General features: G+C 29.9%; 7 protein-coding genes across 15 annotated transcripts; 1 reads left to right on the top strand and 6 right to left on the bottom strand.

Annotated features, from left to right (window-relative positions):
- Positions 1-2,852: 2,852 nt before the first annotated feature.
- Positions 2,853-6,025, bottom strand: RhoGDI (rho GDP-dissociation inhibitor). Of its 2 annotated transcripts, XM_085661518.1 has the most exons (5): positions 5,864-6,025; positions 5,516-5,696; positions 5,124-5,309; positions 4,821-5,045; positions 2,853-4,618 (listed from the first exon to the last, which is right to left on the bottom strand). In XM_085661518.1, exons 3-5 carry the CDS (start codon positions 5,305-5,307, stop codon positions 4,419-4,421), a joined length of 609 nt encoding a protein of 202 aa, XP_085517644.1. In that variant the 5' UTR covers positions 5,308-5,309; positions 5,516-5,696; positions 5,864-6,025; the 3' UTR covers positions 2,853-4,418. The 2 variants fall into 2 exon arrangements, with proteins under 2 accessions (XP_085517644.1, XP_035740419.1); XM_035884526.2 differs by lacking the exon at positions 5,516-5,696.
- On the bottom strand, positions 5,516-9,369 carry LOC118449680 (dynein axonemal assembly factor 5-like). Of its 2 annotated transcripts, XM_085661514.1 has the most exons (7): positions 8,638-9,369; positions 8,315-8,554; positions 8,046-8,241; positions 7,657-7,963; positions 6,580-7,570; positions 6,421-6,507; positions 5,516-5,581 (listed from the first exon to the last, which is right to left on the bottom strand). In XM_085661514.1, exons 1-7 carry the CDS (start codon positions 9,344-9,346, stop codon positions 5,574-5,576), a joined length of 2,538 nt encoding a protein of 845 aa, XP_085517640.1. In that variant the 5' UTR covers positions 9,347-9,369; the 3' UTR covers positions 5,516-5,573. The 2 variants fall into 2 exon arrangements, with proteins under 2 accessions (XP_085517640.1, XP_035740418.2); XM_035884525.2 differs by lacking the exon at positions 5,516-5,581 and having other exon boundaries at positions 6,368-6,507.
- A 737-nt stretch (positions 9,370-10,106) lies between these two features.
- Positions 10,107-12,309, bottom strand: LOC118449685 (phosphoribosyl pyrophosphate synthase-associated protein 2). 4 transcript variants are annotated; one of them, XM_035884542.2, is made up of 6 exons: positions 12,196-12,296; positions 11,800-12,012; positions 11,183-11,591; positions 10,795-11,067; positions 10,562-10,708; positions 10,107-10,400 (listed from the first exon to the last, which is right to left on the bottom strand). In XM_035884542.2, exons 2-6 carry the CDS (start codon positions 11,874-11,876, stop codon positions 10,242-10,244), a joined length of 1,065 nt encoding a protein of 354 aa, XP_035740435.1. In that variant the 5' UTR covers positions 11,877-12,012; positions 12,196-12,296; the 3' UTR covers positions 10,107-10,241. The 4 variants fall into 4 exon arrangements, with proteins under 4 accessions (XP_035740435.1, XP_035740436.1, XP_035740434.1 ...); XM_035884543.2 differs by lacking the exon at positions 11,800-12,012 and having other exon boundaries at positions 12,196-12,309; XM_035884541.2 differs by lacking the exon at positions 12,196-12,296 and having other exon boundaries at positions 11,800-12,189.
- A 297-nt stretch (positions 12,310-12,606) lies between these two features.
- Positions 12,607-13,742, top strand: LOC118449689 (cytochrome c oxidase subunit 5B, mitochondrial). The gene is made up of 3 exons (XM_035884546.2): positions 12,607-12,806; positions 12,963-13,033; positions 13,241-13,742. Exons 1-3 carry the CDS (start codon positions 12,725-12,727, stop codon positions 13,445-13,447), a joined length of 360 nt encoding a protein of 119 aa, XP_035740439.1. The 5' UTR covers positions 12,607-12,724; the 3' UTR covers positions 13,448-13,742.
- Positions 13,743-13,811: 69 nt separating this feature from the next.
- Positions 13,812-14,914, bottom strand: LOC118449690 (cyclin-dependent kinases regulatory subunit 1). 3 transcript variants are annotated; one of them, XM_085661519.1, is made up of 4 exons: positions 14,593-14,914; positions 14,411-14,498; positions 14,195-14,322; positions 13,812-14,121 (listed from the first exon to the last, which is right to left on the bottom strand). In XM_085661519.1, exons 2-4 carry the CDS (start codon positions 14,476-14,478, stop codon positions 14,045-14,047), a joined length of 273 nt encoding a protein of 90 aa, XP_085517645.1. In that variant the 5' UTR covers positions 14,479-14,498; positions 14,593-14,914; the 3' UTR covers positions 13,812-14,044. The 3 variants fall into 3 exon arrangements, with proteins under 3 accessions (XP_085517645.1, XP_035740440.1, XP_085517646.1); XM_035884547.2 differs by having other exon boundaries at positions 13,971-14,103; positions 14,411-14,914; XM_085661520.1 differs by having other exon boundaries at positions 13,977-14,103; positions 14,224-14,322; positions 14,411-14,914.
- A 143-nt stretch (positions 14,915-15,057) lies between these two features.
- Positions 15,058-19,163, bottom strand: LOC118449681 (P protein). 2 transcript variants are annotated; one of them, XM_035884529.2, is made up of 16 exons: positions 18,939-19,163; positions 18,719-18,872; positions 18,496-18,567; positions 18,285-18,414; positions 18,151-18,223; positions 17,870-18,048; positions 17,499-17,762; positions 17,336-17,407; positions 17,131-17,262; positions 16,798-17,052; positions 16,572-16,706; positions 16,306-16,500; positions 15,993-16,226; positions 15,653-15,911; positions 15,474-15,567; positions 15,058-15,271 (listed from the first exon to the last, which is right to left on the bottom strand). In XM_035884529.2, the coding sequence occupies exons 1-16, from the start codon at positions 19,027-19,029 to the stop codon at positions 15,181-15,183; spliced, it is 2,430 nt and encodes an 809-aa protein (XP_035740422.2). In that variant the 5' UTR covers positions 19,030-19,163; the 3' UTR covers positions 15,058-15,180. The 2 variants fall into 2 exon arrangements, with proteins under 2 accessions (XP_035740422.2, XP_085517641.1); XM_085661515.1 differs by lacking the exon at positions 15,058-15,271 and having other exon boundaries at positions 15,470-15,567.
- Positions 19,164-19,320: 157 nt separating this feature from the next.
- Positions 19,321-20,383, bottom strand: l(3)87Df (cytochrome c oxidase assembly factor COX20 lethal (3) 87Df). Its single transcript, XM_035884545.2, has 2 exons — positions 20,250-20,383; positions 19,321-20,174 (listed from the first exon to the last, which is right to left on the bottom strand). The coding sequence occupies exons 1-2, from the start codon at positions 20,290-20,292 to the stop codon at positions 19,639-19,641; spliced, it is 579 nt and encodes a 192-aa protein (XP_035740438.2). The 5' UTR covers positions 20,293-20,383; the 3' UTR covers positions 19,321-19,638.
- Between the last annotated feature and the right edge of the window lie 56 nt (positions 20,384-20,439).

Below are 20,439 nucleotides of genomic sequence, written 5' to 3' on the forward strand. Positions count from 1 at the left end.
GCGAATTATCCAGTATTTCTGAAAAATAAGTCCAATGTATTATGCTATTATTATATGATTCATTTTCTTCTTTATATGAATTTTCTTTAAGGATTGCATATTACAGATTAAACGTGTAAACAAATTGTATTGTACTTTTCTGAATATCCAATCGTTTGTAAAGTTTGTTGTATCGAGAGCAAGATAAATCGTTAACCATATTTTCGCCGCAACGATGACGGACGAATTGATAAAACGAATTGTCTTTTATGTTCTCGTTGATAGACGTTGCCAGATATGAACTCGCATACTCGTCGTGTTTAGTTAAGCATTTTCTGAGAAATAAGTAGAATGAATTGAAACGAGAATTTCATTTCGTTCTAACCATTTTTCTTCCGTATGTATATGGTATGTAAGTGTATACTGGTTTAAATGGAAATGCCTCTTTCCATATGCGGGAATCTCTTTGTTCTTCGCATTATGTCCAATTTGAACGATAAACCGCGTGGATATTATATCATAATCTTTTTTCTCAGAGGAAAGACACGCTTCGGAAAATTTCCAATCAACCGTGGAACCTTCGAAAGAGTCTGCTCGCTTAGAAATATGCTCAATCGATGCATCGATCGTACTTTTATCTTCCATAAAATGTTTCACGTCCGAGCCTATTTTAAACGAGCAATATTAATAATTTAGCATTATATAGGATTACATAACTCTTCTAACGTCGATCCTATTGAAGGATACTTCAATTTTTTTTCTTCGATCGGAACATCGAATGCATAAAAAAAGGTAAAGAGAAAAAAACAAAAAAAAAAAAGAAAGACAAAAAAGATAAAAAAGAAAATACGATCATAAACTTAATTCATTTAGCAATAATCATAAAAGTGATAAAACTTAGTACGATATCTCGTTATGACTGTATTGTATCGTTTGAGGTAAAAGCTTAAAACAAAAAAAAAGACATATAAAGACAACAGAACTTTGTTACTTAAATTCTGTAAATTGATACTACAAATTCAAAGTTAGAAAGTTGAGTTACAAACTTTGTCAAGTAGTCTAACCTCTTTTCAAATTATCGCGCGTATCGGTCGATTGTTCCTCGGTGATAATCGGATTACTACTCCTTAACGTTTCCTCGATCCTCGAGATATCTTGCGATATTAATTTCGTCGTGTCTCTGGTTTCCTCATTTTCCTTCTCCTGAACTTCTTCAGGAAAGATTTAAAACTTGCCTTTCTCTTAATTCTAGGAAATTTATGATTATGAAAATATTACCTTCTCGATTGTTATCATCTAAAAGGAAACCCTCCTTCGATATTTTCTTCTTTGATATTCTCCGATTAATTCCATTAATCGTGACATCACTGTCTTTTTGATCACTTATTTTTGCAAGAGATGTAGCTTCTGCAGATTCATCTCGCAAAATCGGCAAAGATAATCGACCGTTTCTAGAAAGCATTTTTATATTCGTTACGATTCTAGTTTCGGTCACGTGACCGTTCTCTTTTTGATTAACGTATTCCTCGTTTGTTTCTCGTGATTCTATATATCGACTTCGAATATTAATTTGTAAATCTTGAGGTCTAAAATCCTGCAAAAGATCTACTCTTTCCTTACTCGCGCTAAATTCATTGTAATTGCTTTCGAGGCTCAACGATTTTGAATTCGAATTGATTCGATCTAGCGTATCGACCGTTACATTAGAGTTTATGCTGTCGTTTCCTTGTACACAAGTACATCTCTTCAATTTACGAAACGCCAAATTTTGAAGGCACACTTGAATCTTTCTAGGAAATTGTTCTTTCGATTTTACACTTTTCTCCATATTTTTTATTTTTTATTTATTTTTTGTAAAAAAGAGTCGAAAATTTTACAATTTTTGAATATCGATCGTCATGTGTGATCAATTGATACAATGAAATAGGAAAAAGATATTCTTACTAAAATATATGATACTAATAATTAATTAGGCTTTTATGAAGGCACGTCTTGAATTAGGATTGCCACAAGACGTATGATTTTCAAACTGAGATCGGAGGACGGATCCTGCAATATAGTGACTTTCTCCATGATTGGAAAATATCGAACGGTAGATTGTAATCGATAGTGGGATGTCGAAACAAAAACGATTTTTCATCGATTGTTTTCAAGTACTACGAAATTTAAATCATTTTGCGTCTCATAAATTTTCATATAGATTTTGTTTGAATTAATGTTGGCATCAATCCATTGTTATCTTATCAAAGCAGTTAGCGAAAATGAACAGATCGTTTCTTTTGTTTTATATGCTCATTATGTTCTTTAGAGTTGCACATTCTTTTGAAAATTGTGAAGAATGATGCTTCAGTAAATTTCACTCGCATCAACGAGGCGATTCTGTTAGAAACGGAACATTTTAAATTGTATTCTATATTTGCAACCGACGTACATTCTAACAGCTTACGGGCTCGTCTAAGAATAGGTGACTATAGGAGATTCGAGCGGAGTAGACCATGACCGTGACCGTGATCCTGATCGTGATCGTAACCGTGACCAAGCTGTCCGTCTACATAGTCGGTGCTATCCAATTTTTAGATTATTAAAGATTTCATGAGATTTTGTATTCTCGTGTGATCCTTCAGTAAATATACTTTATTCTCGCGACAACAACAAATTTCAGTCTCTAACGTTTTACAATACTAAAAGTATAAAAAAAAAAAAATAATACAAGAGATGTACGCATTTATAATATTTTTAGCGATTAAATGAAGCGGATGAATGAAAATTACTAGCGGAAAGAATTATAAAAACATTATTTTGGTTTGAGTCTAAGGATAGCTGTTAGGTCGAGCTAGTTTGAAAAGATGTCTGGAAGAAAAAGGTATAAAATGTATATTTAATATACAGCAACTATATTAACGATTACAATATATACTGCACCGCGTAATACAAATAAATACACATAATACACATGAGAGACAATAAGCTACTCGACTCTGCACTCATAATTTTCAAATCTTGCGACATATCGTAACATAGTACGAATTAGAAAATTATTTTAATACGGCAGAAAATAATAGTGTGCAAATAGATCGTACGATGGCATTTTTACATGGAAAATATATTATTGAAATAATATTTAACAAGATATTCGATATAACAGGGGTTTCTTTTCAATCACATTATTTCTGGAAACGCCTTTTAGATTTTGAACGTCCATAACTTTGTATCTATTGCAGCATTGGCTACTATGATTTTGTTTTGAGGTATAAAAGGTCTATTCTACATTGTTGATAATTATGTTACATAGGTTACGGATAATCTTAGCATATACAAAGACATTATTTAAAATGCTGCACAGTCTGTACTGAATGATCCATTAGATATAGTCATTTTTACAATTACTAATGTCTGTAATGTGCGCTTTCCCTTGCGATGTCAACATTCTAGTATTCTTTCGTATAAACAAACGACATATAAATGAATCACCAAAAAGCAACTCCAATTTAGCTGGCTTATATTAAAGATTATAGTTTTCCATGGAAGCTCACAAACAGAAGATTTATAATTCCAATATGTTCCAGTACATTTTATCATATTTAACTATGATGCACTCATGATTTATAATTTTCATAAATATACACATACTTCAATCAGATAATTATCTTTCAAATGATCACTCAGACACAGAGCTATATAATCTCTTTGATAAACCAAGTTCACTAATATCGAGTTTATGTATGTATGTATGTATGTCTCATCATACTTCATATAATGCCAGATTTCTTTTTCTTTTTTTTTCATCTCAAGTGTAATTTTAACCAGAGATACCTCATAAATTACGGAAATAAATTTGGGAAAGCTTTACAATAGTAAAAGTATAAGTCCCATTTTTATGTAATGTTATATCCAACTGTTAAGTCCAAATATTAAGTATGTGTACACATTAACGCCCTAAAGATCGTGCTATCCAAAATCCTTACAATATTGTTTTTATCTTTCCTTTATTTTCAATAGATAAATATCACCGGATCATTGTTGTATGTTATTTAAATTATTCATTCACAAATTGTATAATACTTTCCATTTTTAAATACTTTTGTGTTTGACAATTGTAGATTCATTTTAATCTACAATGCGATATATTTTTCTACTGACCATTCATCACAAACACAATGATATCTACTTCGTGAATCAAACATTTGTGAATAGCTGATTACAATGGGAAGTGAATGCTAAATAAATACCCAATATATGTTACTCTTTTCTCATTACTTAGTATGTATAATTAATTCTTATAGTACCATCAACTCAAGATCATTCGTAACTCATCAAAGTATATCTACGATGGTACCCATTATTCTTATATTTATAACTGCGAATGATTGTAAAGTTAAAAAAACATTCTCTCGTATCTTTTCCCTTTTTTCTTTTTTCAGTGGAATGACAGGATAGATTTATTCCTTCCAATCTTTCTTAATTTCAAAAGACCATTCCCATTTCAGATGTTCGTGTTTATCATCGTCAGTGAATAAAGAACTAACACTGTACGAACCTCGTGCCATAACTCCTGCAGGTGCATCTTCGGCAGGAGTGGTATAGGATTGTATTTCAGTTTTTGGAGGATATGATCCAACCATGTGTGTCATTTTATCCACTGTAATAAAAAAGAAAAAAGAAGAAGTAGTAGAAGAAGATATGTAATATAATAAAATATAACTTCATATAAATAGCCTTCCAACTTTTTTTTACCTGTAACTCCTATCAGTGAAAGCACAAACAAACGAATAATATTAATATTATTATGTACAAATAATGTATATCTTTTTTATAATTTGATAAAGCAATAAAGAACATACCTGGTACACCTAGACGATAAGTTTTCTGCACATATTTCAATCCATGTACAATTTCACGCTGTACAATAAAATCAATTCTAATTCTGTAACTAACACCTTCTTTGATAACAAAAGTTTGTTTCTTTAATTGCGATAAGTCACCAGATAAATCCAATTCCATATCAGGACGGTCTGCTACGCAAAGTGCTAATTTCTTAACTATTACTTTTCTAGGATCGTTGGGATCTATGAAAATATATTGTAAATGTAAATATGCATCTCTGATATATTATTCTTAAGGTACGTATACATATAAGTACATACCAACAATTACTCCACCAGCTTTGGCCTCCCCTAACAGCGTTTCTTTATATTTTCTCAAACTTTCATCTTCCTTATCTGCCTCTAAAATTTGTTCAATCGTTTTTTCCGGAGGAGGTTTGTAATTCGACTCAACTTCCAATTCATCCTCCACAGCGTCCACATGATCGGTCGTGGCATCAGACATTGCTAACAATATAATACAATATATTTATCAGAATATAAAATTCTTAATTTTCTAAAGCTTCATGCTAATAATATCTTCGTTAAATTTATATAAATGACTACTCATTAAAAGAAGGGATACTATAAAAAGATCTTTGAATTTAAGTAATCTATATAAGTTATATGTAAATGTATGTGTACATGCATATATAATCAAAAAACACACATACATAGACGAAATATATATCATGGAATCACCGAATATTTTTAGAATCCTTAAATTCGATCTTAACGAACTAAAAAAGAAAATACGTATATCGTTCGGCTTTTCATATGTTGATGATGATCGTACCAATAATAGTGATTAAAATGATAAAAGCCGAATGACTGTATAATAAAATAACAAACGACCTGAAATATATAAAAGAAATATACAAATAGAAAATGAAAATAATGATAAAGAAAAAAAATCCAGATCAACTGTTTTGCTCGATTGATAAGCGTATACTCTATGGCAATATAATTCTCCTGGAGAAAAGTATATCAAATCTCCTAAATTCGAACACTTGTACACTTACCGAATAATTTGATTTTTTAACAAATGAAAAGCACTATGGATTGATTTGTTTCCAAAAAAAAGGCTATTTCGTATTAGCCACGAATATTAATCTTATTTGTTCTGCCCCTCTTCTCGCGAGCTTTGGGCTTTGGCAAGCGGAAGATGCGAACAACATGGCGGCAACAGGAGGGCGGGTACTTCCTGTTGTCTTTTAGAAAGAGGTTATGTTTCTATTTCAAGAGTATTAAGTTTAACGAAATTTAATAAGAATTTTATATGGATTTACTTGTAAATAAAATCTAGTTTAAGTATAATATAGAAAAACAATACTTTTTTTTTTTGGATAAATCTTATATATTATAAATCAAAATATGCGTGCATATATTCTATTTGACTTTTTTTTTCATTTTCTTTTTTTTTTCCATTCAAGTGCCAGGTTTTTTTATTATGTATAAATCACACATATTTTTTAAACATTAATTCTCAATAAAAATTTAAACAGTATTATACTTTCAGTATATATTTAGTAATTGTTTTTTAACGTTTCATGACAATGATTTAAAAGTATTTGTATACCAGTTTGATTCCTAAAATTTGTTTGACAATTTTTTAACTTTTCAACCAACAATGCGGGATAAATTTTTGCCAACTGCATCAATACGTCTGAAAGAGATATAATATGAAATATTTGGGAAGAGGTATATATTACAAGTTTTTATAAAGTATAATATTTACCTAATACAAAATCTTGAAACTTTGACTCTGGATCGTCTAGGTGTATCAATACCGTTGTATATAGAACATCAATATAACTTTTGCAAGACATTAGATTGTAATCTTTAGGAATAGTAGACCATATTTCTACAAGGGCTTCTAGAGCTGCCCATCTTATATCATCACAACCATCATCTAATCTTTTCAATACAATTGCATGTACTCTATGAATATGATCTTCTGTTATACAGGACAACTTGTGTCCAATTGACATCATAAAACAAATAGCACGTAAAGAATAAAGCCTAGTTTTTTTCGCATTATCATCAACAAGCGTAATCAAAATAGGAATAATCCTTTCGAAAACAGATAAATAGTTTTCTACAGTAGAAAATATTGTGATATTAGATTCACTCGTTTTGTTGTTAATTTCCTCCTTTACAATTGTAATAGAATCCTTAATATGCGTGGAAAGAATGTCATTTTGTAGAAGAGCACATAAGCATGAAATGGAAGCTGTACGTAAAGCTTCAGATATTCTACCTGCTGACCAAATAAGATTAGGGATAATGCATATTTCTAAAATTTGATTTACAAATTCATGAAAATCAACAATGCATCGAAGCGATTGCTTATTGCATAACAAGTATTCAGATAGTAATATCAAATATAATAATCTCAATTCCATATCCGTATTTTTGTTCATAATATCCTGTAGTATTGGTAGTACAATATTCATACAGTAAGCAGCAGCGGTCGAAGCACGTATTAAACACGTTCGAAATATTTGATGTTCTGGACTATGAACTGTCCATGAATCACAGTTATCACAAATTGACATTAGCATTATTTTCATACGATGCAGTAATAAATCTTCAGTATCATTTAACGATTCTATGCTTGCAAGTACACCAAGTAATCGATCTGCTTCTTTGTGAATAAACTGTTCGGTACTCATAGCCAGACTAGTAAATATGACGGTAAATATATTCTGGGAAATAAGGGCACATTCCTGCAACATCAGTCTTCTATGATGTATCATCAATTACATAGAATGACAAATTATAATGAATGACAAGTTTCTGAAAAAACCCACACCTCGTTGCATACTGTTATAAGGGAATTACAGCAAGATAAAAGTTGTTGCTGATAAATACTTTTCTTGCTCCGACAAATATGTGCCTGTTGTAAAAAATTGCTGATTTTTTCTATATGAGGTAGAAGAATACTTTTTTCAGTACATCTTATGATGGCGGAAAATGCTCTTAGATGACCTGCCGTAGGTGAGTTTTCCAATGTCGGCAATGCTAAATGGCAATAGACCTGTGGTGGTACAAAGTATCCTAAATATTTTGCTGCAATTTCTATATTCTCCACAACTCTTTTATCTTCATCATTACAAGCACTGTTAGAAAACGCAATAATATCACAAATATCAAATAAACGAAATATCATGTTTTATGTAAAATCATATACGTTAAATATACCTATATATCGCAGGTAATAATTTTTCTATATATTGAGTTACATATTGTTCTACATTTAGTATTAAGACGCAAAGTAATTGTGCAGAACGAACTCTTATATCAGCCATCCAATCGGAAAGTTCCCGTGTTATTCCATTTATAAGTTTACATAAATTTTCTCGAGCAATAGTACGACATCCTAAGTTTGGTCTAATAACTAAATAAAAAAAGTACAAGTCAATTAACATTAAGTTACGCTATCGTATCTCTTATGCAAAATAAAAACATACTATTAGGTGGATAATGTTTAGGTTCCTCTGTGAGAAAGTCCATTTTATCTTTAAATTTTTCATCGTTTTGATTTTCTTTCATATATAATTGACCAGCTTCATCCCACATTTTTGCTGCTGTAATACGTATTGTTTCTATTTCATCATGAAGACCCGTTAAAATAAGTGGAAGAATTTTGTGCCACCAACTGTATCTATCTCTTAATTCAACAAGCCAATGTCCTGCCACTTCGACAACAGCTTTACATAGTCATTAATAATGATTTATTATTATTAAAACAAATTATTATAAATAGTATATGTATAATGAATTAAAATGTTACCTGCTCTAACGATTCCGCTTTGATCAAACAGTCTTTCAGCTAAGGGCGTTGCAACTTCTTCCATAGATTTGCTATTACCATATTGAATCACATCGCCTATCGTTTTAACAGAAGCTACTCTGACTCTATAATGTTGATGACTAAAATTACTTAAAATTGGTTTTATAAGAGTTTCAGAATAGGTATAAAAATGCTTAGATACAGTTTTTCCTAATTCTGATATGCACTCGCAACTTTCTCTTTTAGCATTGGGATAATTATCCCTAACAGTTCTTGCAAGAATTCCTATTATTTCATCCATATATACAGATATATGGTCTTTATATTTTAAAATAATAACTTTTAAGAGAACAATACATTTTAGCCTTACTTCCTCTGATGGTTCTATATATTCTTCCGGACTTAAACGTCTTGACAACACCGGAATCACATAGATAATATGCTTATCATGCGAAGGCAACATATTCAAAAACTTATTTAATATTTCTACAGCACGATCTCGACAAACTTCTGCTTGGTCATTTAATAATCTTATCAATGGTCTACTTAAATTCTCCCATATTTGTGATAAAGCATCAGTATCCAATATTTCTTGTCTATCCAATATTGTCTTTATAATTTCGTTTAAAGCATCCTTTCTTCTTTCTTTATTCTCAGCTTGTAATGACAAACAAATTCTATTTAAACCAGCTTCAGTTTCCAATGACATTTCTTTTAATATTATCCTTTTATTTTTAATATTATTATTAGTTTTTAATTCGGTACTCTTGTTAAAATTCACCTTTAAACTATGATTGAAAAAATATCAAACGAGGAACACAAATACAATCTCATATAAAGTAGTTATTTCCATGGTTACGAACATGCATATTGAACTTCTGATTTCTCTCTCTCTATATTTATATATATATATATGTATGTTGTCTTTATTCCTATATCTATCATATATGTATTTTATCGTCCATTGTGTAAAACTAATTCTTTAAATTGCTATTATATGTTAAACGCAAAATCTTAATTCAATAATAGACATTTATTCATTTTTGGATCTAGAATACATAATAATTTTTAAGAATGTAAAATTAATAACATCATCAACATAAAAATGATATGACAAACATAAAAATACTGTTGTCTTTTACATAAGTGAATAATAATTGTTAGATTCATATAAAATATTTTCATTGTAATTTATAGTGTGCTCAAATAAAGAATTATGATTTTATGGGTAAGACTATATAGTAATTTCAATCATGGATAGTATAGTGGATTAGAAATTCGCTTAAATTGAATGATGTAAGTTCAAAAATGTAAATTATGTTATCATATCTTTTACCATGTAATTTATAATTATTGAGCTCTTATCAAATTTTATAAATGTTAAGTATAAGAAATAAACTTACATCTTTTGGTAATTAAAATATTTTATCCTTTTAAGAAATAATCTGTATGTTATAAAAATATTATGCACAATTAAGACATAGATATGTTTTATGTTATCTCAATACTGAATAATATGAAGAATTCAGCCATTTAATTGAAATTGAATGTTATGTTTGCTAAATTTAGATTTACTGTAAATCATACATATTATCAACATATTTTCAATCTTCTAATGTAACATTTTTAAACAAATAAGACATTGATTCTTTATTGTGAATACGTCGAATAGCTTCAGCTAATAAAATGCTTATATCAACAGTTTTGATTTTTGGACATTGCATTTTTTGTACATCATGAGGTACAGTGTTGGTCACAACAACCTGGGAAAAGTATAAAAATCCAATATAAACAAGTTTTGATCAAAGTAAATGTTATATTAATATATAATTTAACTTTGCTAAAATTAAATATATAGGTAACGCATTACCTATTAATATATAATTTAACTTTGCTAAAATTAAATATATAGGTAACGCATTACCTCATCAATTGGTGACTCTTCGATAAGTCTTGGTGCATCCGAACTAAGTAAACCATGAGTAGCTAATACATAGATTTTATATGCACCCCTTTCCTTAAGTACTTCAGCCGCTGCTACATAGGATTGTACATCATCTATCATATCATCCTAAATTAAATTACAATAAATAATTAATTATATAAGAAAAAAGTCAAGTACATATGAGTATTAATTTTTCTTGAATATCTCCTTACCACCATAATGGCAATGCGTCCTCCGACATCTCCTACAACATTGATCGGAGGCTTTTCTTTGGCAGGATGCATAGGCACACCTACACCAACCTCCATTGTTCTTGAGGCTAACGCTGGAGGAGAATAACGTCCATCATTCATATCTGATTCAGCTTCTCTTTGTTCTCCGTGTATAACTGCTATTCCTAAACGCAATCTTTCTGCATAACTAGTTGCCTTTTTTGCGCTTCCTGGATTTCTTGCAACGATTACAGAATTGTGATAATCAGGTATCTAATAACAGGACATAAATGATTAATGTCTCATAATTATGTTGATCCAATATAAAAGGGAAGAATTAAGTAATTAAGTTACAAGAAATATTCAAATCAATAAAAGCTATACTCACAGACTCTTGAATATATTGTAATAAAAATGGACTGGCTCTTAAATTATCTACAGGAACATCAAAAAATCCTTGGATTTCTTTTTGATGTAAGTCCATAGTAATAATATGTGTTAAACCACTTTTGCATAACATCTTTGCTAAGAGTTTTGAAACTATACATCCACGCTTACGCATCTTGCATTGTTTAGAATAAGGTAAATAAGGAATTACGCCGACAATATTTTTTGCCGATGACGTTTTACAGGCATATGCCATGATGAGGAGCTCCATTATATTATTATTAACATCTTTTGTACCAGTCTGAATTATATACAGATCTTTACCTCGTACGGAATCACTTATTTCAACCATAGTTTCACGGTTTGATTTATGATATACGGAACATCCACCATGCTTTACGCCAAGGCGACTTTAAATATAAAAAGTACATCAATATAAACTTTAATGTAACAACTTTTGTTTGTCAAATTGTAAATAGAAGAATATATACTTGACAATCATAGAATGTTCATTAACCAATATATTAAAACAGTTTAGTTAATGAGAAGAGAAAAGAGATAATTATCTCTTCTTACGTAAAAGAATGGAAATGTAATTAAGATTTAAGTAGAACTTACTTAGCGATTAGATTAGCCAATTCTGGATGTGAATTGCCCGCTATTAGAACGATATCCGAGGAAACTGGTTTGTCCATTTTAAAAGAAAATATTTTCCTCTTTTCTCTTAAGATTCACGTGAAACTATTAAAATATCTTTTTATATAAATACAAATACGTCCGATCGTAGAAGATTATCATTCAGCTTCGAAGGATCGGAAATTGATTAAACATCTATAATAATATTATCTTAAATCGGTTTATAACTACGCGCAAATTTCAAATGAATATAATGTTGCTCGTTATTTGATATTCCCTATCGGAATATAATTTGTTATTATCATAGCTCGATTATTATATTAAATAAGAATTAAACCGTATAAACACACTTAAAATTATTCTAAAATTCTTTTTTACCAATCGTCCGAAGAGCCGCTCACCGTCGCTCACTGGCGCAAGTTACACAGAAGACGTATAGTTGGTGCATCGGTGTTTCATGTGACAGAAGGGTAAAGCTCTGTAAATAATATGCGATAGAACGTCCAACTGATAGAAAAGAAACTGTATTTTCTATTACTTAAATCCAAATTCAAAATTATGCAAAACAGATATTTATTTTCTTTTGAGATTTAACGAACTTTTCCATGGATAAAGAAACGCCATTATTTTTCCCGCGTTTTTAACGCAACGTCTCTATGCGGTGGTTTTAAACGAATGTTCAATTTCAAATTGGCGCCTTTTTTCACAGACGAGCTTGCAGAGGTTAACTTACAATCGATCGTCCATAGTTCAATTCACCTACGTCAAAGCGCTACCGTAGCTCACCTTATGACATGTGGAGCGACCAATCTTTTTTATTACGCATTTGTCCCAAATCGTTCATTTTCGGCGAAAGGAATAGAATAGAAGAGTGAGTATACGGTACGATTTGGCCGAGATCTACAAAATGGCATGTTCTTATGGGCGTGCGGTTTTACTTTCATGTCGACGGTCGATATCTTACAGTGCACCAAGATATTTAAAAGATGGTAATACATTTAAATCTATTCTTCAATTAAAAAGTGATTATACTCTATCTACTGAGATATCTTCAAATTACGTAATATATTGAGCATTCTTAAATTATTAACTTTTACTGTCTTCTTCTACGAGAATGCAGATATAGTACAATTCATTATTTGCAGGTGCTGATCCATTGGAACATGCAACAGGAATAGAAAAACGAGAATTACTTGCTAAAGCTGCTGGTGACGATGTAAGTTTTTACCTTACTTAAATCAACTCCTTGCACTAACTAATATTATATGATTCCAACAATTTTCATTTTGTATTTTATAATTTTAATGATGTATTATATCATTAACCATATTATTTGTATCAACATTATTTTGGATTATTTATTATTAAAATCGTATTCATTGTTTTGATATTCCTTAAAGTAGATTATTTATTGTATTCTCAGGATCCTTTTAACTTGAAAGTTACAAAACGGGGACCTGGTACAAAAGAATGTCCAAATCTGGTGCCAAGTGCATTTAACAGTCGTATAGTTGGATGTATTTGCGAAGAAGATCAATCGCATATAAACTGGATGTGGTTACACGAAGGAACTCCACGACGTTGTGAATGTGGATATTGGTTTAAGCTTGTTGAAAAAGCTCCTCTTTAATAACGCATGAAAATAAATTAGTGAACTGTTTAAAGCATAGAATTAATATTATATTAGATAAATGGGAAGATGATAATTATTTATTGCCTATCCATATTTAATTTTTCCTGCTTGTACGATGTAAACTCTTGTTAACGACATTGCGCGATATGAGTATCATGCATATATCGTACATAGATACACGTATTGACTATGTGCGTGTACTTTATCTAAAATCATAGTAAATGCAAAATATTTATTACGCATTCGAAAATGAAGATGTTAATAAAAATTTAATAAAAATTATAGAAAGTAATGCATTGTAATTTTAATGTATTATTTATAAGAACAAAAAACCTACATCAATCATCAAACGTTTATCACTATAAAATATAAAAAACCATCAATTCATATTATAAAAATCATGATTATAATTATTTGCACGATGATTTACAAGATAACTACTTATTTCTATACAATATATACAGACACAACATATTTATTTATATATATATATATATATATATATATATATATATATATATATATATATAAATAAATATATTCTCTAAAAATAAGTATATCGATGACACATTTGTTTACATAAAAATTAGTTTATTACATTACACGTTTTCCTCTCTGAATTCTTGGCCGACGAAAAAGCAAGACATGTGGTTCTGTCAAACACAATAATCCTTATAATTTTTAAAAATTATTAATAAATTATATAATATGTAATAAATATACTTATGCATCTAAGTAACATACCTGGACTATGCATCATATAATGAACCCACCTAGGACTTTGCTGAACGCCTAAATTACGCCATTCAGTTTCTGACATCAAGTGTGTTTTAGGTACATGTTTTGCTAAATCAATTGGAAGAATTACATGCCTATAATTAAAACGTATTGTTAAAACATTTTAAACAAATTAATGAAATAAACACAATATTATGAGCATATTAAATCAATGAACTTAACCTATACTCATAATTATCATCGGTGTATCTTTCGGAATACTGAATTTGATCGACAGGCATGTTGATCATAAAAATCGTTTAACTTTTTACTAAAAATATCAATTATTATAAAAGTGCACTGATTTTTTATTATTTAATAAACATTCAAATACATAATGCAGTAGGTAATTCTCATTAACGTACTCTGTTTTGTTTACTATACGATTTGACAACGGTATGAATTGTCGATAATCAATAGAGTGATTTCAACTTATGGCGCGTTTCTATAAAATCTTTGACATATGTAATATTTAATATTTTCTTATATTAAGAAATATATGGCTTCATAATCGTTATTGATCTTTTCTATTATGCATTGCCGTTTTTTATACGCACAAACATATTTATAAATAGTAACATGTTTTTATTGTGCAATGATAAGCCATCGTTGGTCAACATTGTCGATAATTATAAGATTAAGAGTATATTCATTTATATTTTCAACTAATTCTTAAAGCTGCTAGATATTGGAAAAATCGAGTTAACAAAAGTCAAATATTTTCTTAAATGATAATTATTATCAATATATAAAATATTTATTTTCTCTAGAGAATTACTTAATTTTATTAAAAATATTCATATATTTTTTTTATATGATTTTTTGCATTAAGCATATCCTGATGCAAAGAATGTTTGTTACAAAAACATTAAACCATTAAAGTACTTATAGTAGTACAATTATGAACAAGTATAGATTGAAGTTATATTTCTTCGTACTAAAAAGGAGAACATTTATATTCCATTCCAAGCAAAAATAACATGGGAGATCATTAGGTACATAGTTACTGTCATAGTGCTTGTGATCATCACAGGAAAGCCAACTCTGAAAAAAAAAGAAAAGAAAAAAAGAAAAACAAACATTCGAGTCATATAACAACATTACTTGCGTCAGTTAAAAGATCTGCTGTATTATCAGCTGTTTTTTTAATCAATCATGTTGAATAATATCGTATAATAATATTAAGAAAAAAATGTTATATAATAATAGCTGATGATAAGGGGCGATTATTAAAAAAGAAGATTACTTTAAAAATTGCATAAAAGTGAATCTATATCCATGCTGTTCAGCTACTCCTGCGCAGACAACATTTGCAGTAGCTCCAATTAAAGTTCCATTTCCTGTAAATACCACAACCGTCCATTCAACCAAATAAATACCAGTAATATAATGAATAAGAAAATATATAATTGGAAATCTGCTTACCTCCCATGCAAGCACCAAAAGCTAATGCCCAAATTAAAGGTTGCAGAGGTAATCTAAGCTCATGATTTTTAGCTAAATTTATTGCAATTCTTACCATCATTGTGCTCAAAGGTACATTATCAACAAATGCGCTTGCAAATGCCGATACCCACAAGATTAAAAGTATAGCTACAGCCAAACGAGATTCTTCATTAACAGATAGAATAATTTTTTCTGTTTGCTTTCCTATCCAGGCAATAAGACCCAAACGTGACAAAGCCTATGATAATAGCAGAATTGATTATACATTAATACAAACTAGTGTATACCAATGCTACTTAATATAATTTTTTTTCCTCACTTCCATAAGTATAAACAATGAAGCAAAGAATAATAAAGTGCTCCATTCAACTCTAGCCATTAGTCCATCCAAATCTTCACTGTCTGCTAATATTAGTAATAAAAGTACTCCTAGTAATGCAGTCCAGCCTAATGATAAATTCATACCAGGTACACTATGAAGGAAAAATAACGTAATAACGAACACTAATGCAAATCCTGATTTGACTAACAACCACTTGTCTCTTATGGGATACTAAAATATACAAATTTTATTAATTAAAAAATGATAATTTTAATATCTGTATTTGTTATGTATAATGACGCTGAAATACTTTTTCTTGTAGTTCTTCGAGTGTAGTTTTATACTTTTCGAAAGCAACACTACCAGTCATTAACTTTTTTTTAAGTTGCGTAAGTAAACGTTGTACTTTCTTTAATAAAGTTTCTCTTACTAAATTTTCATCTTTACTATAACTCGATAGACTTGCCGCAGCTCTTTGCCAAATTGCTATCTCATGTCTGAGTTCCTAGAAAAATATTTCATGCATAGAAAAATCTATACGTTTCCTAAAATAATATACCGGAAGAACATTTTTACCTGTACATCTTGTGGTTCATCGAAACTTAAAACTGCTTTATCACGAAAAATGAAACGCAATTGAGCATACACCACAATCAATACTAATATTACTCCAATGCTCATATGTAATGTAAATGTACTAAAATCTACTCCCTGATAACAAATTAAATGATATGATAATAATATTTAACATACGATAATAATCCAATCATTATGATACATTATATGAGCTAATGACACTCACAGCATCAATAACATCACGATTAGAGGCAATGATAACGTTTGGTGGGTCACCTACTGGTGTAATGGCACCACCTATATTGGAATAAACTACCATTGCTGTTAATATAGGTACTGGATTTAATTCCATTACTTCGCAGAGTCTGATCGTAACTGGAGTCATTAATAGTACTGTTGTAACATTATCCAAAAATGATGAGATGAATGTGGTAAAGAAACATAAAGTATTTACTAATGGCCATAATTTACCTCCAGTTATCTAAAGATTGTATTATCGATTATGGAAGCATAAAGAAAAAGCGTATTTTTTATAATATAATTTACGTTATTATTATACCCTGTAAGCATAAACAGCTAACCAATCGAATATTCCTGTTTCTGCGACAATTGCAACAAGAACCATCATGGAAAATAATAGTAGTAATGTATCTACATCAATCCAAGAAATTAATTCTGTCATATTTGGTCTCTAGTGATATTAGAAAGAAAATAAAAAGTAGAAATAAAAGAATTTACATTAAATAGATAAGCATAACAGATACCTCATTAAATGCAGCTAATATTGCCACAGACATAGTCGATGCTAGCATTGCAGCCAAAGCTCTGTGAACGATCTAAAAGTATAAAATAGACGTAATAAGTCCTTTTAGATATTTGTATTATTGGATATATATTTGATGTGTTAAATCTATACAATTGTATTACCTCAAATACTATCAATACATATAGACCAAATAAAACAATCGCAGCGTACGGTATACCATCGTCCGTATTTATCGAAGATAAATCATATGCAATTGAAAGTGGAAAACTATGTTTTAAATTTGTATGTAAATTTATAAATATTGCATTTTCTACTAATTCTTTATCAACATTATCTAATTCAAAGACTTTTTGATGCTTTTGATCAGGAAACAAATCCATTAAATTTTCAGGAAGTACAGGTAAAATCCAAGAATCGCTTATATTCTGAAAATTATTTTAATATGTTATACTTTCCCGAATACTTATATTTTATATTACTTATTTATTTAAATGTTTTTTATTAAAGTAATATTCATATATGAATTCATTACCTCTGAATGGATATTATATTTATGTAGACTAGTCGAATCGTTGATTAATGAACTCAACCATATTGTTAAATGATGACTTGATAAATTTAAATTAAGATTTTCTTTAATTGGAGGCAGTAATGAACCTTCTACTCTGATGCTGATGCGCTTACTTTCGACTAAACCTTGCAATTTATAATCTGTTTATAAATAAGTTTAAAGAAAGCCACAGTATTATAATTTATCTACGAAATAATCGATATAAAGATGGAACAAAAGTTTATTATCATGGTAAAGGATACGTCGAATTTCGTTGCTGGGAATAGAAATCTGATGCATTTTTTCGATTTTCTCGTTCTTGACCATTAATATCACCTATAATGTTTTATATATATGTCGCGAGTAAAAATAATAAATATCTGTTTAAAATGCTTACAGTAAATATTAGCCAGCAACAAGAAAGAGCTATTAATTTGCTATAACGATAAAATGGCTTTTGTTTTTCATGCGCTTGGTCTTGTGTAATATCGTGCGTGCCATCCTCTTCGCAAATATTTTGTTGCGTTCTGGTTGAAAAAAGATTTCTAAGTGATTTCCGTGTTTGATAATAATAAGTCAAATTACAATTATAAAATAAATATAAACACCTTATGGGTGGTGCCGATTGTGTACCAAGAGACATATTTACTACTAAACAATCTCTTTTTGTATCGGAGCATCTAACAAATATGGTGATAAAAAAGACGAATAATAAAAAAAAAAAGAAAATAGAACATATATATGTATATATACAATTACTTTGATATATATATATATATATATATATATATATATATATATATATATAAATACGTCAAGTTAGATATAAACCTTCTGTCGGTTTGATAAATCCTATCGTATTCTTTTTGAAAAATTGCTAAGCTAGGATCTAAACGAATTGCTTCGGGTAATTGACTCCAAACACGTAGAACTTCGTCCGGAATTGGACCAAATATAACAGAGCTTGAAATAGAAGACGGTGTGCCTGAATAAAATAGGAAAAACAATTATACCAATATTGCTTTTCAATATTTTTGTTCCATTATAATACCTGGTGTACCACGACTACATCTAGATCCTTTCCTCAGGAACATCGGAGTTCGTAAACCGGTCTCATCTTCGCTCGTATCGTTCTGCGACATTGTTCCCAATTAAAAACTTTTAATATATTTTGTCTACAACTGTATCGATAATTTATACGATTTATATGCTCGAGCCGAATGAAACCACTTTCTCGTTCTCAAAGATGACGGGGAATAAGAATTAGTAACATACTCTTTAATATTATTGTTAAAGGTCCTTCCAAGGTCGTATTTACATGTCATTACTCTTAACAGGAAATGTGTTTACAAATGCTAATACGTTATTATTTTTATTAAATTGTTATTGAGTCATTTATAAAAACAGGAAAAAATCAATATTATTGTTGTTAATCGAACTTATAAATGTATGATGATACACATGATGATATAAGATTTAAAACTATATACAAGCGTGTAAAGAATACATGAAGCATAGTAAAAACCTATACAAAAGTTTCGTCGATCGATCGAAGATCCGAGTTTGAAAATATTCGACGTCATATTCACGCGTATATATATACACATATAGAGAATGTTTTCCTACTTTTATATTATACATTTCGAACGTACATATACATACGTGCGCTCGATTATGGTAAGCAACGAGTAATAAATTGTAACATAAACTTGGTATATTTAACTAGTATATACAAAATTAATAAATGATATCTAAACATCAACTAGTTCCTTATCTATTACAATTTCTGGCCCCTCTTCCGTACCTTCCAACACAGCGGCATTTTGAAATATATCTTGCATTCGGATAGCATTAAAATGATCCAGATCTCTAGTATAACGACAATAAAACCAATAACCTATTGTTACATTGAAATATGTAGCCATTGTGCAATGCATAGCAAGTTTGGGACGACTTGTAAATAAAAATGCTAACAATCCACCTCCGATACCACTGGAGATACCGTATAGAAAACTATTTCTGAAACAAGGAATTTCTGCGATATTGCGTCCAAAAATAATGACTGGCTTTCGGTCTTCCTCTCTCTGAACGATTGCAGTTGGAGCACTTGAATCGTTTTGCATATTTTGGCAAGAGTTTCTTGAGTCAATGTTAACGATCGAGTCAAAGTATCCGATTAACCTTATATCTATATGGATTATTCCATATAGAATATGGCGGTTAAAAATATCATTGAAATATATGACACTGTCGAACGTCGCCGTTGAACGTTGAATTTCAATGCCACCTGAAATATATTTTCAATAAAAAATTATGCAAGCCATATTCTCTGTAATATAATGTAATATGTATAATTTATAACCATAAAAGCATCGAGCCACTGATACAAAGCATGTGCGAACCATATAATCGTAATATCAATCGAGATGAGTAACCTTTCGAGCAATCGAAGAGAACTATTAATTGGGAAATTATCCACCAGGGAGGTGTTACAATCGAGAAATGTGATTGGTGCTCCATCTATCATCGATACGGCGTATCATATTTCGAAG

Source organism: Vespa mandarinia, chromosome 15 (assembly GCF_050613455.1).
Source record: "Vespa mandarinia isolate Hongniang chromosome 15, ASM5061345v1, whole genome shotgun sequence".
In the NCBI taxonomy this organism is placed as follows: Eukaryota; Metazoa; Arthropoda; class Insecta; order Hymenoptera; family Vespidae; genus Vespa; species Vespa mandarinia.

What these genes read in the sequence shown, in the direction of transcription:
- RhoGDI (XM_035884526.2), bottom strand. Translation starts at nt 5,307, where the DNA reads ATGTCTGATGCCACGACCGATCATGTGGACGCTGTGGAGGATGAATTG. An exon ending in AGCTGGTGGAGTAATTGTTG is followed by an intron (nt 5,046 to 5,123) that starts GTATGTACTTAT and finishes ATATTTTCATAG; the next exon opens with ATCCCAACGATCCTAGAAAA. An exon ending in TTATCGTCTAGGTGTACCAG is followed by an intron (nt 4,619 to 4,820) that starts GTATGTTCTTTA and finishes TTTTTATTACAG; the next exon opens with TGGATAAAATGACACACATG.
- LOC118449680 (XM_035884525.2), bottom strand. Translation starts at nt 9,346, where the DNA reads ATGTCATTGGAAACTGAAGCTGGTTTAAATAGAATTTGTTTGTCATTA. An exon ending in AAGCGGAATCGTTAGAGCAG is followed by an intron (nt 8,555 to 8,637) that starts GTAACATTTTAA and finishes GACTATGTAAAG; the next exon opens with CTGTTGTCGAAGTGGCAGGA. An exon ending in GTTTCAAGATTTTGTATTAG is followed by an intron (nt 6,508 to 6,579) that starts GTAAATATTATA and finishes TATCTCTTTCAG; the next exon opens with ACGTATTGATGCAGTTGGCA.
- LOC118449685 (XM_035884542.2), bottom strand. Translation starts at nt 11,876, where the DNA reads ATGGACAAACCAGTTTCCTCGGATATCGTTCTAATAGCGGGCAATTCA. An exon ending in TTGGCTAATCTAATCGCTAA is followed by an intron (nt 11,592 to 11,799) that starts GTAAGTTCTACT and finishes TTATATTTAAAG; the next exon opens with TCGCCTTGGCGTAAAGCATG. An exon ending in GACGCATTGCCATTATGGTG is followed by an intron (nt 10,709 to 10,794) that starts GTAAGGAGATAT and finishes AATTTAATTTAG; the next exon opens with GATGATATGATAGATGATGT.
- LOC118449689 (XM_035884546.2), top strand. Translation starts at nt 12,725, where the DNA reads ATGGCATGTTCTTATGGGCGTGCGGTTTTACTTTCATGTCGACGGTCG. An exon ending in ACCAAGATATTTAAAAGATG is followed by an intron (nt 12,807 to 12,962) that starts GTAATACATTTA and finishes CATTATTTGCAG; the next exon opens with GTGCTGATCCATTGGAACAT. An exon ending in CTAAAGCTGCTGGTGACGAT is followed by an intron (nt 13,034 to 13,240) that starts GTAAGTTTTTAC and finishes TTGTATTCTCAG; the next exon opens with GATCCTTTTAACTTGAAAGT.
- LOC118449690 (XM_085661519.1), bottom strand. Translation starts at nt 14,478, where the DNA reads ATGATCAACATGCCTGTCGATCAAATTCAGTATTCCGAAAGATACACC. An exon ending in GATGATAATTATGAGTATAG is followed by an intron (nt 14,323 to 14,410) that starts GTTAAGTTCATT and finishes TTTTAATTATAG; the next exon opens with GCATGTAATTCTTCCAATTG. An exon ending in TTATATGATGCATAGTCCAG is followed by an intron (nt 14,122 to 14,194) that starts GTATGTTACTTA and finishes AAAAATTATAAG; the next exon opens with GATTATTGTGTTTGACAGAA.
- LOC118449681 (XM_035884529.2), bottom strand. Translation starts at nt 19,029, where the DNA reads ATGTCGCAGAACGATACGAGCGAAGATGAGACCGGTTTACGAACTCCG. An exon ending in ATTTATCAAACCGACAGAAG is followed by an intron (nt 18,568 to 18,718) that starts GTTTATATCTAA and finishes CATATTTGTTAG; the next exon opens with ATGCTCCGATACAAAAAGAG. An exon ending in TAGCTGTTTATGCTTACAGG is followed by an intron (nt 17,053 to 17,130) that starts GTATAATAATAA and finishes TACAATCTTTAG; the next exon opens with ATAACTGGAGGTAAATTATG.